The sequence below is a fragment of the Canis aureus genome, chromosome 12 (assembly GCF_053574225.1).
Source record: "Canis aureus isolate CA01 chromosome 12, VMU_Caureus_v.1.0, whole genome shotgun sequence".
NCBI classification, from domain to species: domain Eukaryota; kingdom Metazoa; phylum Chordata; class Mammalia; order Carnivora; family Canidae; genus Canis; species Canis aureus.
Genome location: NC_135622.1, coordinates 57,562,091 through 57,578,705, shown reverse-complemented (window position 1 = coordinate 57,578,705; position 16,615 = coordinate 57,562,091). Strand labels below are relative to the sequence as shown.

At 45.0% G+C, this 16,615-nt stretch overlaps 1 protein-coding gene and 1 long non-coding RNA gene across 12 annotated transcripts in view; one reads left to right on the top strand and one right to left on the bottom strand.

The window, feature by feature from the left end:
* Positions 1-2,914: 2,914 nt before the first annotated feature.
* NOL10 (nucleolar protein 10) overlaps positions 2,915-16,615 on the bottom strand; it is an 83,324-nt gene continuing 69,623 nt past the window's right edge. The window contains exons 19-21 of the mRNA XM_077844138.1: positions 16,172-16,419; positions 7,046-7,148; positions 2,915-3,716 (exon numbers count right to left, since the gene is read on the bottom strand). Of these exons, the coding sequence (XP_077700264.1) occupies positions 3,597-3,716; positions 7,046-7,148; positions 16,172-16,419 (471 nt within the window). The 3' untranslated portion in view covers positions 2,915-3,596. The remainder of the gene's footprint in view (positions 3,717-7,045; positions 7,149-16,171; positions 16,420-16,615) is intronic.
* LOC144281257 (uncharacterized) overlaps positions 14,790-16,615 on the top strand; it is a 33,705-nt gene continuing 31,879 nt past the window's right edge. For 7 of the 11 annotated variants that reach the window (XR_013349795.1, XR_013349797.1, XR_013349790.1 and 4 more), the window contains exons 1-2: positions 14,791-14,976; positions 15,625-15,723. This is a non-coding gene — a long non-coding RNA (uncharacterized LOC144281257). Of the gene's footprint in view, positions 14,977-15,624; positions 15,724-16,615 lie in introns of all 11 variants that reach the window. The other 4 variants (XR_013349798.1, XR_013349792.1, XR_013349799.1 and 1 more) reach the window with 3 other exon arrangements.

The window sequence follows — 16,615 nt, the reverse complement described above, 5'->3', positions numbered from 1 at the left end:
AACTAGAACACTGAAATTCTCTCAAATTCCATATGCAAAAAAGGGGAACAAATAACTGAAATGAAATTTAGATTGCTTTGCTAAAATGGGTGTTTCATACAATTACTATGTCCATTTAAAAAAATAAGTTGGGTTACAGGGTGCCTAGGTGGCTCAGTCGGTTAAGCGTCTGACTTGATTTCGGCTCAGATCATGATCTCAGGGTCCTGGGATCGAGCCGTCTTGGGCTCTGCACTCAGTAAGGAGTCTGCTCGAGTATTCTCTCCCCTTTCCCCCACCTCTCCTCCCACTCACACACGCTATCTCTCTAAAATAAATATTTTGTCAGAAGCGATCACTTTTCTCTCTGTAGCATTCCAGTTGTTCTCTCTTTACATCTCAGGTTGCATTCATAGGTTTCCAGAGTCTTTGAAAGTTACCTAGGTAAGTTTGGGGGACCAGATGATTCAAGAACCCCCTACTTTTCCACCATCTTGCCTCCCCAATAAATTAATCTTTAAAAAAAAGAAGAAAAAAGATGTCTTTTTTTGGCATAACCATCAATAGAGAAAGAGTTAGCTTATGGATCAGCCATGTAATAAAATACTCTGAGGTTTATACACAAGAATGAAGTACATCTCTCTGTATGTCCATACTTGAGAAAATTAGTTATAAAAACCAAGATGAAGAACAGCATAAATAGTATGGTCCCACTGCATTACTAAAACAAATGGGTATATAGTTGTTTATAAAAACAGAAAAATATTTAAATAAATATAGCTTACACTATCAGGAGTTATTTCAGCGGGATTAGATGGGGTAATTTATTACAATGGGTATAGGTGACTTTGATAAAATAATTATTTTCTAATAAGAGTTTTTAATTGAAGTATAACATGCATACAGAGAGGTATGGAAGCCATGAGAGCAGCTTGCCATACAGGGTAAGGTGCAGAACCAACCAGAGCCCAGATGTCCTACTGTGCCCTCAGCTACTTTCCCTGCTCACCACCCTGACTGCTTTGAAAACAACTTCCTTTTATTTATTTATTAAACACTTGGACATTTTATTTTCATTTTAAAAAAGATTTTATTTATTTATTCGAGAGAGAGAATAGAAAGGCAGAGAGAGAAGGAGAAGCACACTCCCCATTGAGTGGGGAGCCCAATGTGGGGCTTGATCCTGGGACCCCCAGGATCATGACCTTAGCTGAAGGCAGATGCTTGACCAACCGAGCCACCCAGATGCCCCCACAATTTTCTTTTAAATAGTTGGTAAAAAATATATTTAGGCATCAGGCCAGGGATATTAGAGAATGAGGGAGATCTGGAGCACGACTGGGGGAGAAGCCATTATTCATTCAGCAGCCCCCAGGATGGTCCTGTTGTGAAAGCCAAGCCCCTACTCTTTAGGCTGGGCCTGGCCCATGACCGCCTGTGTGTACCTTCTGCATGTACCATTACAAACAAAAACTACCGAATATGAAACCTGTGTTTCGGAGGAAGGTGAGGATTGTAGCATGTACTTAAAGAATCTCAACCCTGCAGAGATGGGGCTGCTACAAGGCACTGAGGACGGAGCCTGGGTGCCTGGAGCAGGTTATCTGCAATTCTGTTTGTAAAGTTTCCCTGACCGTCCATCACAGATTCAGCTCAGATCCTCCACCTCCCTTTCAGGAATCCCCCAGAACAAAAGCTGGGGGGCACCACTACCCTAGAAGAACCTCAGTACTAAGCAGTATTAAGATATCTGTTCGGTTCAGAGGGGTGTGTGCCAAGGTGAGGGAAGGGTGGCAGCTGAGAGACAAGCTGTACCAAGTACTTGTGAGCCTCATGCTGTGCTCAATGAGTACCCAACACAAGTACCTCATCTCATCCTCACGAAAATGAAGTACTGGGCTCACGCCAGAGGAGGAGCTGAGACTCAGGGAGGGTAAACAGTCAAGGCTCTGAAGGGGTGGGCAGCAGGGCTGGGGCTGAACACTGGGCTGGGCTGGTTCCACTGCCCTTGGCCCGATGATGCTGACGCCCATCTTCGAAACACCCTGGCTCACCGAGCACACGATCGCGCCCCACTAGCCCATGGCACTGCGTCTGGGGGTTAATACCATGGCATACAGGCTCTCCACTCTGCAGTGAGGACCCCCCCAGGAGGAGGGAAAGGAAAAGAGAGGCAGGGAAGGTCAGGAGGAGGTGGGGCAGACCCTGGCCTCCGGCTACAGGTCTGCAGCGCAACCACTCACCCCTGGGAAAAAACTGCAGCAGGCGGTGGCCTTCCGTGACTTCTGAAGTTCCCCTCTCTAGGAACCCATCAAGGTGGGAAACAAGGAAGAGGAATAGCAGAGAAGCTGAGGCCCCTCCTTTGGGAAGAGGGAGCTCATCAAAGGAGTGTCCTCAAGGGGTAGGAAGCCGAAAGAGCAGAGCAGGTGGTACCAGGCATGGAAACAGGTGGGAAATAGGTGGCCCAGGTAACAACACTCCTTCCTGTGACGGTATCTGTCCACACACACACGTCAAACACACACACCTTTTTTTCTAGAAGCAGACTGCACTTCTTAGGCCTCAGAAGTGGACATATGTCTGTACAGAAGCTACAGAGATATGACGGGGACAGGACAGGAAGGAAAGAGAGGAGAGACCAAGGGCTAAGGAACAACGTTGCCGTAGGACAAGAAGAGGGGGAGACAGACCTGCCTAAGTCTGGGGCCCTGGACCCAGGTGTCCCTGAGGCCAGTTAGACATCCTGCAGCCTGGTTCTGCTAGCACATTCTGCCTTTGTGCTTATGCATTCTCAGTCAGATTCCATCATGTAAAGGCTAAAGAGCCCCTGTTCCAGTTGTACATAAAGAAAACACACATTAATACCTGAAAATCCAGAGAAACTAAATTCAGTTGTCAAATTAATTCAAAGAATGGATCTTTCTCAACGAAACTATTCAAATGAAAAGTATTTATTTTTATAAATGTTTTTCTCCAGCCAGTTTATCTCAAATTGCACTTAAGAAACAGAAAAAAAAATCTGTAATGAATCCTGTGAAAAGTTAAAAGAAAAACCAGTAGCTTCCATTTCTGGTTTTAGGTTATTACCATTAAATTATATTCTCTTGGTATAAAAATATTTTTCAAAAAGTCCCAAACATGTCAACAAGCCACAAACCTACTACCCACGTGTAACTGTGAACACGGCCAACACCGACAGATGTTGAAACAGGAAAGAGGTTTCTGGGGGGTCAACGGTTAAGAAGCAGTAGATGCCACAAGGAAAAAAGTCCCCAGGACACGGTCAATCTTAACTTGCAGCTCAGGACAACCTGCCATTTGGTGGTACACGTTTCACAATATTGACAAACAACAATCTGTTCTACATGATTGAAACCACAGGAAAGCAGACAGTGTTTATGCGGAACAACTTACGAGAAGCGCCCCGGGGGTGGTGCACTGCCCAGTGCAGGGAAGGGGGCAGCATCCAAGCCCAACACAGAAGGCACCGGGACGAGCTGCCGAATGTTACCTCACACAGAGACCAAGAATTTATGTGTACTTTTAAAGTGCGTTCCTGTGTGTTTAACGTGCTCCAACAATGACCTCCCGAATTGCACGCAGGATTGTTTCCAGATTCAATGAAACGGCCGTCCGCGTCTGTGTCGGGACTTGAGGTGACCGGCTGAGCGACGGAGTGTTTTCCTTTCTTGTCGGTGCAGCTTCTCAGCCTCCTGCTGCTTCTTCTGCTGTTCGGACTAAAGGAGAAAATTACATGAGAGAGAAAGAGAAAGAAAACCCCAACGTCCCCTGTTGTAAGCATCAGAATCCCACGGCACAGCCCAGTTGCAGGGGCCACGCCGGCCGGCCCTGGACTCTGCTCCCACAATGCTGTCCTGTTCACAAGCCAGAGCCATTCGTCTACTTACACTGCCCCAAACGCAAGACAAATATTGAACACGTACTAAAGGTGTACTATAACCCACCACGATTAAGTATCATTCACCAGGACTGGTCCCAAAGAATTTTTGGCTGTTTCCAAAAAGTCCAACTCCCCTCAGAAGGCAGAGATCTGCTGCCATTAACCATTGACAAGGGCTCAGCAGACAAGTGGCCTGCAAGTCCCTGGCTGGAGTGAGCACACAGGTTTACAGGCTGACGGCTCCAAGGGCATTGTCGCCTGGGGTGACACCCGTGCTGGCAGAGTGGAGGGGCCCCCTCCCCCCCAATTAGGCCCGTGGCTGCCAGCAGCAGTTCTTGGAGAGAAGAGAGCCAATGCAGAACCCACGATGGAGGTCAGAGCCGTATGATTTTAAAATCACGTTTGATGGCTCTGAGGGTACCAACCCTTGAATGCAAAACTCAAAAAAATATCCTTAGCCAGTGGAATGGCACAAAAGGTAAACCAAGAGAGCACTGTTGGGGCATAAGTTTTAAAAGTTGAAAAGCAATGCCTTATAGACACCTATGAGGCTTGCTTCACACCGGTCTGCATTATTCTGTGCACCTAAAAATATTCCTTTGTTATTTTGCTCTTGAAGGAGAAGTCTGTATTTGTCGCCAGGGGGTATTACTCAATATTTTAAAATCAAAGAGTTGAGAGGTAAGGGAGTAGTGGGGAAGGAGAGCAATCTGTAAGACCCAGAACCAACGAGTCCCCTAATCCAGGAGCTCTGAAAATGAGAACAAATAAATCCTTAAGTTCTTTTTCTGATGACTATTACTCTTCAAGAGCCCCACTAAATCCTGCCCTGTACATCCCTCCCCAGCACAACGCCCCTTCCTCTGCTTGGCTCCACCTCTGCTCCTGCTGCACTGTCGCTCTGGGCCCCTTCAGCCCATTCCTCAGGCAACATCCACAGTGAGTTTTTAGAAATATAAAGGGTCAGTCTTCTGCTAAGTAAAACTCTTCAACAGCTTTCCACGGTTCTACTGAGAATGAAGGATAAACACTGGCTGTGGCCCACTCACAAGGCCCTCCAGGACTGAGCTCCGCATAGTTTCTGCTCTGATGCCACTCTTTCCCTCTGATCTCGTTTTACACACAGAGGCTCTTATTCAGATCCTCGAGTGTGCCTGGCTTCCTCCCTCCTCAAGCAAGAACTTCGCCTTGGTGGTACCCTGTGCCTGGCACCCTGCTTGACCCCTCAGAGATTCGCTCGACTTAAAGACGCAACCCACACATCACCTACCCTTCCCTAGCCCCTCTGTCCAGGCCAGGCCCCACCTGACACTCTCACGGCACCCTGTCCCCTGCTGGAGCACCTGCCACCACTCCACTGACATAACTGGGTGTGTCCTCCTTTCAACAGACTGAGAATTGTGGCAGCAAGGACCCCATCGGCCTTGTTTTGTGTGTCCTCAGCACACACCACAGAGCAGATATCTGACACGCACTTGTTAATGGACTACTCGACAAACCTGGAGGAACCCACATACCGAACCCACATACCGGCACATCATACAATGGTAACAAGACCCTTGTAAGATCAACAAACACTGGTTACTCCATATTTTGTTTCTTCATGTTAAAAAGTATCCCCAGAAGCATTTCTTGTCCAAATGATCTCAGAACATGATATACCAAATAAAGATAAAACAGGGTGCGCAGGCGCTTCTAGGTTGGGCGCTCCTCTGCACCTTCAGCGTGGACATCAGTCCTAGGCATTTCCCCACCAGTCTGGTGCAGAGCAATCTCCCGGGAGCACTGCTCCCTCTCCAGCACCATGTTTTTGCAGAGCCCTCCCTGCCAGGCCTTCCCCACAATGGTAGGAGCCTCCAGAGGAGCCTGTAAGCAGCAGCGACTGTCCCGCAAAGCCCCACTCAGAAAGGAACACTCGCCTGTCTCTCTCTGGAAGGCTGTTTTGGATGATGTCAGCACCACCTGCCCAATCCCGCACGACCGGTGGGCCAGATGCTCATCTTCCAAGTTTCCTTTCCTTCTGCTTCTGAGTCCTGCTGTGGCTGCTGGCTCACTATCACCAGCAGGCTGGCCCAGAGAAGTAAGGGATGCAGACATGTGCAAGCCCCCATGCCTTATTAGCAGCAGCCTGGTCAACAGTCTGATGACAAACTGCAGTACAGGAAATCTGAAAATTGGACCTGGGACCTAATCCTAGTTTTGCCACTACACAACTGGAAATAATACTAAAGCACAAGCTTTCCCCTTATATTTTATTCATGTATTAGAAAGTATGTGTGAGGGGTGCCTGGCTGGTTCAGTCGGTGGGGCATGTGACCCTTGACCATGGTGTTTTGAGTTCAAGCCCCACATTGGGTACAGAGTTTACTTAAAAAAGGAAAGTATATATGAAAATCCTGGGGAAACTTAAGAGTTTACCTAAATATATCACACATCTAATATCAAAGAAGACTTACTACTACATAAAGTCCTAATTATTCCTAGGTAAAAGTGAGATTTAATAGTTAAAATTTTGTTACTCTAATGATACAAACAGGCAAAATCAAACATTAATTGATAAATTTCCCCAAATTGTTTCATAGCCTCTGCTTGACTCAACCCTTAGTACTTCTTTGGTTTTTAGCAAAAAATAATAATTTCAGAGGCATCTTATTTTCATTTTACCACAAATTATATAAGCCCTAGATAGTCAGGACTTTCACTTTACAAGGCCGCACCTCAGGTGGCCCAATGACGCAGAAACCACACTGACTGCTAGCTTCACACCAAGAGCGCCAACTCCTAATCACTAAGGTCCCGCCTCCCTCAGGACACCAGAAGCCAGCCTGGCTCTGCCCCGGGCTCGAGCTCTGCCCCTGCCTCAAGCTCAGGCTCTGGCTCTGGCTCTGCCCCTGCCTCAGGCTTGGGCTCGGGCTCCGCCCCTGCCTTGGGCTCAGGCTCAGGCTCTGGCTCTGCCTCGGGCTCTGGCTCTGCCACGGCCGAGCTGTGCGCTCACTCCCAACCCAGGAAGAGCTCTGGCTGCAGAAAAAGTGCTAGAACAGGAACATGGCTTCCTCAATAGGGGAAAAGCTTGGGAAGGCTGTGCTGAAGTCAGACACACTATACGGCACTACTGGAAGCCTATTTTCCTTCCTTGAATTAACAAAATCACATTAAAAAACTTACCCTCTTTAACGTGAATGTCAACTGTTTGCTGCCAACTGTGGTGTCTGATACGCTCAATGTGCCATTTTTTGCTTCAAGTTTCAAACGATCTTCAAGGGTTTTACTATAGGAGAATGAAGAGAATGACACATTAATTAGCATCATGTTTTGATTTAGCATTTGAAACAAGTTTTAATTAGAATGGATCACACGAAGGAAATCTGTTACACTTGTGGGAAAGACAGAACATGGCATTCACTTAACATAATCGAGGAAAGAATCAGGGGCAGACAGTCATTGCTCATGCTCAATAGATACAAGCAAAAAGAGCAGCTGCCAAAACACCCGCTAATTTAGCATTTTAAGTGGTGGTTCCAAATATATTTTCAATGGTTGCTACTTATCTTACTAAATCACATTTCTGAAGCCAACACGCAAGGAGCGGTATTTCTGAAGCCTATAATTTACTGTAATGGTCAGTGGCACATACGCTTCTGAAGCATTTCATACTTAAACCACACACGAGGCAGGCGGCGGAGTGCTTCACGCTTTTGCACCTCAGGCACGTCTCCAAGGGAGCGAACACAGATCCTCTTCCAGGTGAAGCCATGGAGAAGTGCCATGCGAGTCCAGTGGATCCCTTAGCTACCCTCACCACCCACAGCATGAACAATTTGAAACATGAGTCCGTCTGCCTATAGACAGTGAGCAAAAGCACGGCGGGTAAATTCTATCCAGTTCGGTCTGCTCACTCACTGCTACTAGGTGCCTTTTCCTTCCAAATTTTTCCCTGAATTAGTATTTCCATATACTTTACCCCGACTGTTTCATTTCGTTCCTTGCTCATGTCTCCCAGACTTTTCTAGGGTCTCTCTGTATAATCTGTGTCCTGCAATCCTGTCCTCGGCACCATTACTGCCACCCTACCTCGGCTTTATAATCGAGATGTTCACTCTGTCTCGTACGTATAACACTTCGTGGCATGTTGCAATAATATTGTTTTACTATAAAATCGAAACAGTGGTCCCTTCTGTGAACTGAGTTTGGAGGGAAAAACTGGAATTAAGCTTCAAGACAAAGACTTGCAGTAAGTTTTCACTTTGGCTCTAACGCTCAGAGATGCAGCCAAAGCAGCAATCCCCCCACCGGCACCCGTGAGGAAAACAGGAGGAGAGGGTAGAGGAAGCAAGAGGGAAGGAATACGGTTCTCTTTTCTTTCCTGTTCCCTCTTCCAAAAAAGTCAACGTGCTTCCCTTTCCAGTCCTCCTTGTACCAACCTAAGTTGAATGTACCCCTTTTGAGTTAATTGTAAAAAACTGGACTGATTTTAAAAAGTAGCTGAATTGGGCGAAGGGTTTTCTTTTGCCTGAAATACGATCATCGTAACTAATTACTGAGCAGAACGCTGCTTCTAAATGGCCCGCAAGATAAAGTGATGCTCCTTTGAAATTCCGCAGGAAATGTTTGATGTTCGCACCATGAGAGATTTATCTCCAGTTTATGACTAGTAGTAACGTACTGAACATGCCTTCTTTATATAACTTGAGACGTGAAGTGGTTAGCATAAAAGTGGCACTCTTTTCTAAGCAATAATGTTATTAAGAAGCACTTTTAAAGTACTTTTCATCTTCAAAGTGCTTTACAGACGAACTAATTAATCCTTTCAACATCCCTGAGACACAAGTATTTATCCTTTATAGATGGCAAGAAGGGAGGTGAGGCACTAAATGACTCGCCCCAGGCCATAGGAGGACTCAAGTCTAAAACCAGAATTCCGATTTAAGAATTTCTGGTTTCCAGGAGTGTGTCAGACCAAACCTGATTTATAAAGTTTTGTGTAGGAAATGTTCCACAAAGTCTTCCAAGTGACAAGCTTCTACATGACAGACTGAATGAAACAAAGATCTAGTTTAGTTTTTTTTTTTTTAAAACAAGAACTCAAAAATGAAGTGTAAAGGGACTCCGGTGTGGATGTGATTGTGTCAGCCTAAGCAAATTCCTCAGCCTGTTCGTGCCATTTCTGTTCTTTCCCTTCATGGCTGCTGAAGGGTGGCACACAGCAAACACTAATTTGGGAAGAAAGTCACTTTTCAAGTAAATTGTGGGCAATTACTATGCTTTTAAGAATGACCTTATTTCCTCCATGACAGGGTACATAAATTCTGGTTTTCTCTCAATGTACTTTCGATGTGTACTTGTAAAAACTTGTTCTGTCTGGACTACTTGGAAAGACAAGCTGAGTTTTAGAACGAGCCATGGCAAAAGATCAGACACAGGCACTGAGCGTGGAGATTTCTACATTAAAGCAAGTTCCACTTCCCGCCCTTTGAAAGTCAGTTTACAGTATGTGGCTGCTAACCAGCAGTTCTAAGCCAGCTATTTGAGAATGAATTCAGTCGGAGGTGATTTAAGATGCAAATACCTGAAAACTGTCTACTGCAACAGAGGAACAAAATGCAGAAATCCCTAAATAAGGTGAAGAATTTTAGGGGAAAAAAAATGCCACTGTCACATGATGAACAGCCCCTCACCAATCTGTGGAGATGGCCAAGAAGACAGACGTGGGCTTCCAACCTTTGTCAACCTTCTAAAGGCTGAAAGGATGGAATGATTTAGCACAGGACAACGGACAGGGCTTTGGCGGAGGGAATAGGAATTCTCAGCTAGGCGACCTTTAAACGAAGGTGGGCAGCAAATACAAGGAGAAACATCAAATTAGATAGATACTTATTATATGCCTCAGGAAGTAATGCTCAACTTGAGTTTTTAAAAATCACTCTCTGTGGAGGCATGTGCGTTAGTACAGCATTCATAGGACTTAACTCAAAAGAAAGGACTCGCTCCTTCACAGTCTATACTCTGAAGGGGACTAGGATAAACGGAAAATGTTAAATACTCTGTTTAGAGCCAACTAACTTTGAAAAATATTTACAGATCACTGAAAACTCCATCTTCATGCTTTCTGTTTACATGAGTTCCTCAAAGCCCATCTCAGGTGATGTGAACTGAAGCAACCAGGATACCTGGATACCTCATCTAGCAGCTCTGTTCATATTTAAAGATCCGTAACATCCACTGTTGTTGCAAGTCAGAGCTCAAAGCCTTTCTCCAGGGCGATGCGGCCATATCTATCACAGACCCTTTTGATCCAGCAAGTTCCATGCCTAGGGTAGTTCAGTCTATAGGAATCCCTGCACATGAGCACACATTTATCACTGTGGAAAGGGGTAAGAGGAAAACAAGAAACAATGTAAATATCTCAAATCAGAGAATGTTACGTATGTTATGGCCCAACCACCTTATGAGCCATTTTAGGCATTACTGGGAGTTTTATGTGTTATTGAGAGGCCTACACGTACTAGAAGGATAAATGTTCCAACTCATTGCTACATGAAGAGAAGTTCATCAGTAATAGGATCAGTAAGGCCCCTTCACGTCTAGAACAGAATAGCTAATCTGTACACGTGCAAACATGCGCCCACAGGAGTGACTGGATTCTAGAAAGGCACACACAGCAGAGACCTCAGGGAGGGAGTGAGGGGGTAAAAGGGAGACTTTCACGTTTTATTCCATATTCTTAAGTATTACAATGAAAATATGCTTATACATCACCTGAGTGCATATTAACTTGAGTGATAAGAGATTATTTTTTTTCTAAGTGCAACTTTGGAATTAAACTGCTTTCAAGATTAAATTAAAAAATGCTTCTATTAAAATAAGACTGTGTTCCTTCAGCTCTCATCCACTGGCAGTGAGGAAAATTAGCTGAAGAGTAAAAACTGGCCATGGTTCATCCACAAGCAGATAAAACTGTGGGCGTGATAAGCGGCCTCCCATGAGCTACTAAAACCACCTGATGAAGAAGGCGAATTCCTCCAAGGTAGGAAATGTCTCTGAAATCTCTGCATTTCCAAGACAGGCCACAGGCTAGGTGCTTCCAAGAATGCCTTCCCACTGACGGGCCGCCTGGCAGGGAGAGGAGAGGAGGCACCCCCACTCTGAGGTGCAGGAAGCTGTGTTCTAGACCTCTTCTCCAGGCTTACTGGCACAACCCGGCCAGCACCTCCATTAGGCCCTGCGGACCTGCCTGCCTCCACTCCCATAACTGGACAGGCCAATGTGCCTGGAATCCCGACAGGCCGGCAGCATGAACTTCCCTGCTTTCCACCTGCAAACGTAATTATTCCCACCCATCCTGACGGCCTCCCCTTGGTCTCTGAGGAGGTAATCCCTGTCCTTCTGAGGCTGTCTCCTTGGCCTGTGCCCTGGCCCATCCCCTCCTGACTGCTTACTGAACTCAGCTCTGCCAACTGACTTTGGTGTCTCAAGTCACTGTCTGCTGCCACGGGTAATCCTGCTCTGCCCACAAACACATTCTATCTCTAATAGCCGAAAAAACTTTCCCCATCAAGTTATTGGCTTGGACTCCTTCCTTTTTCTGCCAAACTTCTTGGAAGAATCATCTACATTAATTACTCACAATATTTATTATCTCTATTCATTCATCAGTCCATGGCAATCCGACATTTGGGCTGGTGCCTGAGAAGCTGGTCCCAGCAAGACAATCTTCCTAATGGCTTTCCTCTGTTCAGGGAACTCCCAGCCCCACTGCACATTTGTGCCACACCCTCTGTGCCATTTTCTTCCTGCTTGGCTCCTTCCAGCTTACATCTCTGAAAACTCCTCAGTGATCTTTACTAGCTACCTTCCCCTCTGCTTGTCCAAGTTGGGATTGTTAGCATGTGGCTGTCAGTATTATCAGTGACAGCTCTAAAACTACCTGCAGTACTTTGTGTGCTGTTTATTTTCCTAAAGAGAGGCATGTGGTTTTTATCACAGACTCAAGAAAAAAATACCTGTTGCTCCCAAGGGGCTCCACTCTTCACCCTCAATGCATCCTACACACTGAGTCGATCTTCCTCACCCTGTGGTCTCAATCACACAGGGAAAGCTGCTTTCTCAGCGCTTTATCTCTAGTCCAGCCCCTGGGTCTCCGTTTCTCTACTGAACATCACCAAGAAGACACTTAATGTGCTGATAGCCAGCTTAGTACTTGTGGCCTTAAACCTGGTTTTCATTCTGTATTCTTGCTCTTGATGGCAACACTGCCAGACAGTTCAATATCATCCAACTACCTCTTTTTCCTTCGCTATTACATTAGTAACTGAACAATGTTGTGATGTATGTCCATTTTCCTTTCCTATTCTTAGACAGTCTTGTGGATAATTTGGGCTCAGGATGGCCTGGTCATCTCTATCCCACAGTGCAGGCTTTTATCACTTTTGACTGGGACTACTGAATAGTCTGTTAGCTGACCTCAGGAGCCCCTCCCTGTGCTTTCTCTCTAAAACTGAGATATTTCATTATGAGTTTCTGGGAAAGAGGGACTTTTTGTACCTACAAGTTTTTATTTTTATCTTCCATAACCAATATGAACTCCTTTTATTCACAAATGATTTTATGATTTGGGGAAGGAGCTGGAAACAGATTTGCTCACGGGAACCTCAGTGTGACAACCTTCCCTGGCTTAGCAATGCTTGGGCCAGGGCCTGCCCACTGCTCTCTGGTTATTCTATGCCCTCCTACACCAAACCATGCTTCCCTCGGCTTTCACACAGTGCTCCTTTGTTCACATGTCACTCTGCCTGGCATGCCATCTTCCCACCCTGCCTTGGGTGCTCATCTTTTTGTCTTTTGTCTACAGCCAGTTTCAGTATGACCTCTTCTAAGGACTTCCTTAAATCTCTCCCTTTCTTATGCACTTTCTACATGGCCCTTTTTAGCTCTAGACTATTAGCTAGAATGTGAAGGCTACAGGCCTGTGGGCTGTGCCTTCTCTTTCCAACCCCTGGCTCTGGACAGCACTTTGTTCACACTAGGCAGACACTCAACCAATGTCTCACTGACGAATGGGTGGCTGGAGAGGCTGACAGGTGGGTGAATAAACTCACAAAGCACAACATACTATAAGGTCTATAACTATGTGTCGACAGACATACGTTTTTGTCTGAATTCATGTTAGCATGCCAAGCAAAGAAGAGGACTCACTCAAGTACTGAGTTAGGATTCATAATTCACTTTACCCTTTACAGAAAAAGTCTTAAAGTTGGGCAAGTCCAAGTAAACATTTAAAATGTGATACACTCAGTTTTGATGCTGTGTTTTATTGATTGCCTTGTGGTAACTCACAGAATAAGCAGAAGGTGTCACTTTGGTTCTCTGAAGGATAATGCTTCAATGCTTCATCAAATAATATAAAAATATTGCAAGTTCAGGATCTGCCAAAATAATCCAGTCAAGACTAGAACTCAATGAGCAGTTTGTGCCAAAACGCCAGCAAACTGCAGGCTGTTCATACCAAAGGGTTATTACTTCAAGAACCAGGACTCTTCTTTTAAGCTCATGAAGTATTATCACTTATATAGTTCCTTTCCTCAAAAAAAAAAAAAGTTTAACTTAGTAAAAATGTTTAATTGTAGTGTATTAACATGGCTATTATTTATCCATTAAGTACTAAATTTCCATCCCTTTTGTTTCTCTTATTAATGTCCTACTAAAACCCACAGGCAGAACAAAAATGTCAGAAAGTTTAGTCATGCCTCCTCCTCCCAAATCACCGTGTTACCATGCTTACACTAAAGACAACTGTTCCTAAGTTTTCCTGGCCAATGGGTTGGGAGTAAATGGGTTCTTTCTCATTTTTCTTTCAAGTTACCCTTGAAAGGGTAACTTCCTGAGTTGCCTGTCATGTAGCCAAGGCACTGGAGATTCACAGTTCCACAAAAATGTATCATGTGCCTACTTGGGTCTACCCAGTACTGATTCAGGAGCCAGTAGTCAAGTAAATAAAGCCAGACAAAACCAGCAGATAATCTAACAAAGAATCTCACTCCACAGAATCAGAATACTACAAATCAGAATACTACAAATCAGAATACTACAAACAACTAGTCTTCCCTCTGTTTCTGAGTGGGACTCCAAGTTAAATTTCCAAGACCAGCAGGAACATGAAAAGTGAGGCTTGCACACACTGCTGGTGGGAAAGTAAAACGGAGCAGCCTCTTTGAAAAAGTTTGGCAGTTTCTCAAAAGGTTAGGCATAATGCTACCATATGACCAGCCATTCCACTCCTAAGTACATAGCCAGGAGAAATGAAAACACGTCCATGTAAAATCTTATACACAAATGTTCGTAACAACATTATTCATAATAACCAAAATGTGGAGCAACCCAAATGTCCATCAACTGGTGAACAGATGAAGGGAACATGGTTTATCCACACACCAGAATACTATTTGGCAATAAAAATGAATGAAGTACTAACAGATGCTATAGCACGGACGAACATTGAAGGCATTACGCTAAGTAACAGAAGCTGGACAAATGCCACACGGTGTGTAGTTCCATTTATATGAAATGGCAGAACAGGCAAACCCATAGAGATAGAAGATGATTTGTGGTTGTCTGGGGACAGGATGGGCTGGGGGCAGGTGGGAGCAAATGATAATGGGGCTTCATTTGGAAGATGAAAATGTTTCAAAGTTAACTGTGGTAATAGTTGCACAACTCTGTTAATATACTAGAAACTTACACTTTAAGTAGGTGAACTGTACGTTATGTGAATTGTATCTCAAGGAAGTTGTTATTACTGAAAGAAAAGTAAGGCCGGTAAAGATACCAACCCAATTACTAGATTCTTCATTCACCAGCAGACCTTTGGTTCTTTAGAACCAGAATTTTGAGATCTCCTGGATTCTAAGTTGAAGGATTTACTTATTATTTGGTGTCCCAGATACTTGCTAGAAGCAGTGAGATCATGAGGACCAGTCATATTTCTTCCATTCCAGAGACAGTTTAGCCTGTCCATCAATGTCCTCTCCACCCTTTTCCCACTTCCTACATCTGAAAAACCAGATTTTCTAAATGGGAAGCAAGGAGCTGGAGAAGTACAGGTACAGAACTGGTACTGCCCCGGACCTCACACCTCATCCATTCCGCCCAGCTCCTCCAGACACTCGCGCTCTTCTTTTGAGATTATCTACCATCTATCACATTCTCATCTTGAACATCAACATTCAGCCCAGGAGCTCTCTTAACAGAGACTTACCTAACTTATGGCTTGTACACAATCTGGAACTGAGGACCTAGCCTAGCCTGTTCCTTACTTAGACACCTACAATTGAAACTATCCAAGTAATACTGTTTTGTTTTTTTTTTAAGTTGACTTTTTTATGGTGATAAAATATATTCACCTTGCTGTGCAACAATCACCATCCATTACAAGAATTTTTCATCTTCCAAACTGAAACTCTGTACCTAGTTATTTTTTTTTAATATTTTATTTATTTATTCATGAGAGACACACGCAGAGAGAGAGGCAGAGACACAGGCAGAGGGAGACGCAGGCTCCATGCAGGGAGCCTGATGTGGGACTCGATCCCAGGTCCCCAGGATCACACCCTGGGCTCAAGGCGGCGCTAAACTGCTGAGCCACCCAGGCTACCCAAGCCACCCGGGCTGCCCATGTACCTAGTTATGTAGCATCTCCCCATTCCCCCTCCTCCAGCCTGGGTAACCCCCATTCCATTTTCTGTTTCTAGGTTTTTGACTATTCCAGAATACCACTCTTATCCCTCAGTGTTCTTGCAAAAGGCTTAACATTTCTGGCAAATTTTCCAAGTGATCTTTTCAGTCATCAGGTAAGCTGAGATACAGATAAACATAGTGGAAATTCTAATTAGGAAAAATAACTTTTTGTTAAGAGGCAAAGAATCTGTTGCTGTTCTCAGTTACCACTATACCGAAAACCATCAATCATAGGGGCACAGAACAAAACAGGTATCTGTAGGTGAGGGAAACAGAGGGAAAGAAACAAGGACAACACAAGATCATGACCTGTGCAGTGTCAAAGTGTTCTTACCTCTACCAGCCAACACTCACACCCTGGGCCTTCCCCTATGTGAACTCCACCTCAGAAAGTTGTTAAAAGTCATCGTAAGGAAGGCCAGTATATTTCCCCTCAAACCTTGTGGTGCTTCCCTCATGTTAAGTCCAAAGACCAAGATGTCCTCCTCAGGGTCACACGGCCGTGAGGAAGAGCAAGGCCCCGGCAACCCGGGAGGCATCAGAGAGAGGGGGGTTACTCACTTCAGCAGCTTCTGCTTGGCGGCAGAATCTTTGAAGCTCCTGAATTCCTCACCGGCTTTGATCTCATAAAACTGGGGCTTGAGGACAGTCTGCTGGTCCTCCCTGAGCTGCTCCTGCCGCTTCATCTTTTCCTCCTGGTGGAGCAGTCTGCGCTGTTTCCTGACCTCTTCAACCCAGTCTTTCTCATCATCTGAACTCTCAGAACTTTCCGCATCACTTGGTTTTCCTTCCGGCTCTTCCTCCTCTTCCTGAAAATAAAAATAGTAAGCAGCAGCTCCTATCCCCCACCAAACACTGACTTGCTGCTCTCTTGGAAAGAGTCATTGTCCAGAGTACGTGACATCACACGCATGGGGGCAAAATGCTCTTAATTAGGTAAGATCTACTTCTGAGCGGAAGGTCAAATGAATTATATCTCCAGTGTCCCAAAGGTTTTTCTAACTT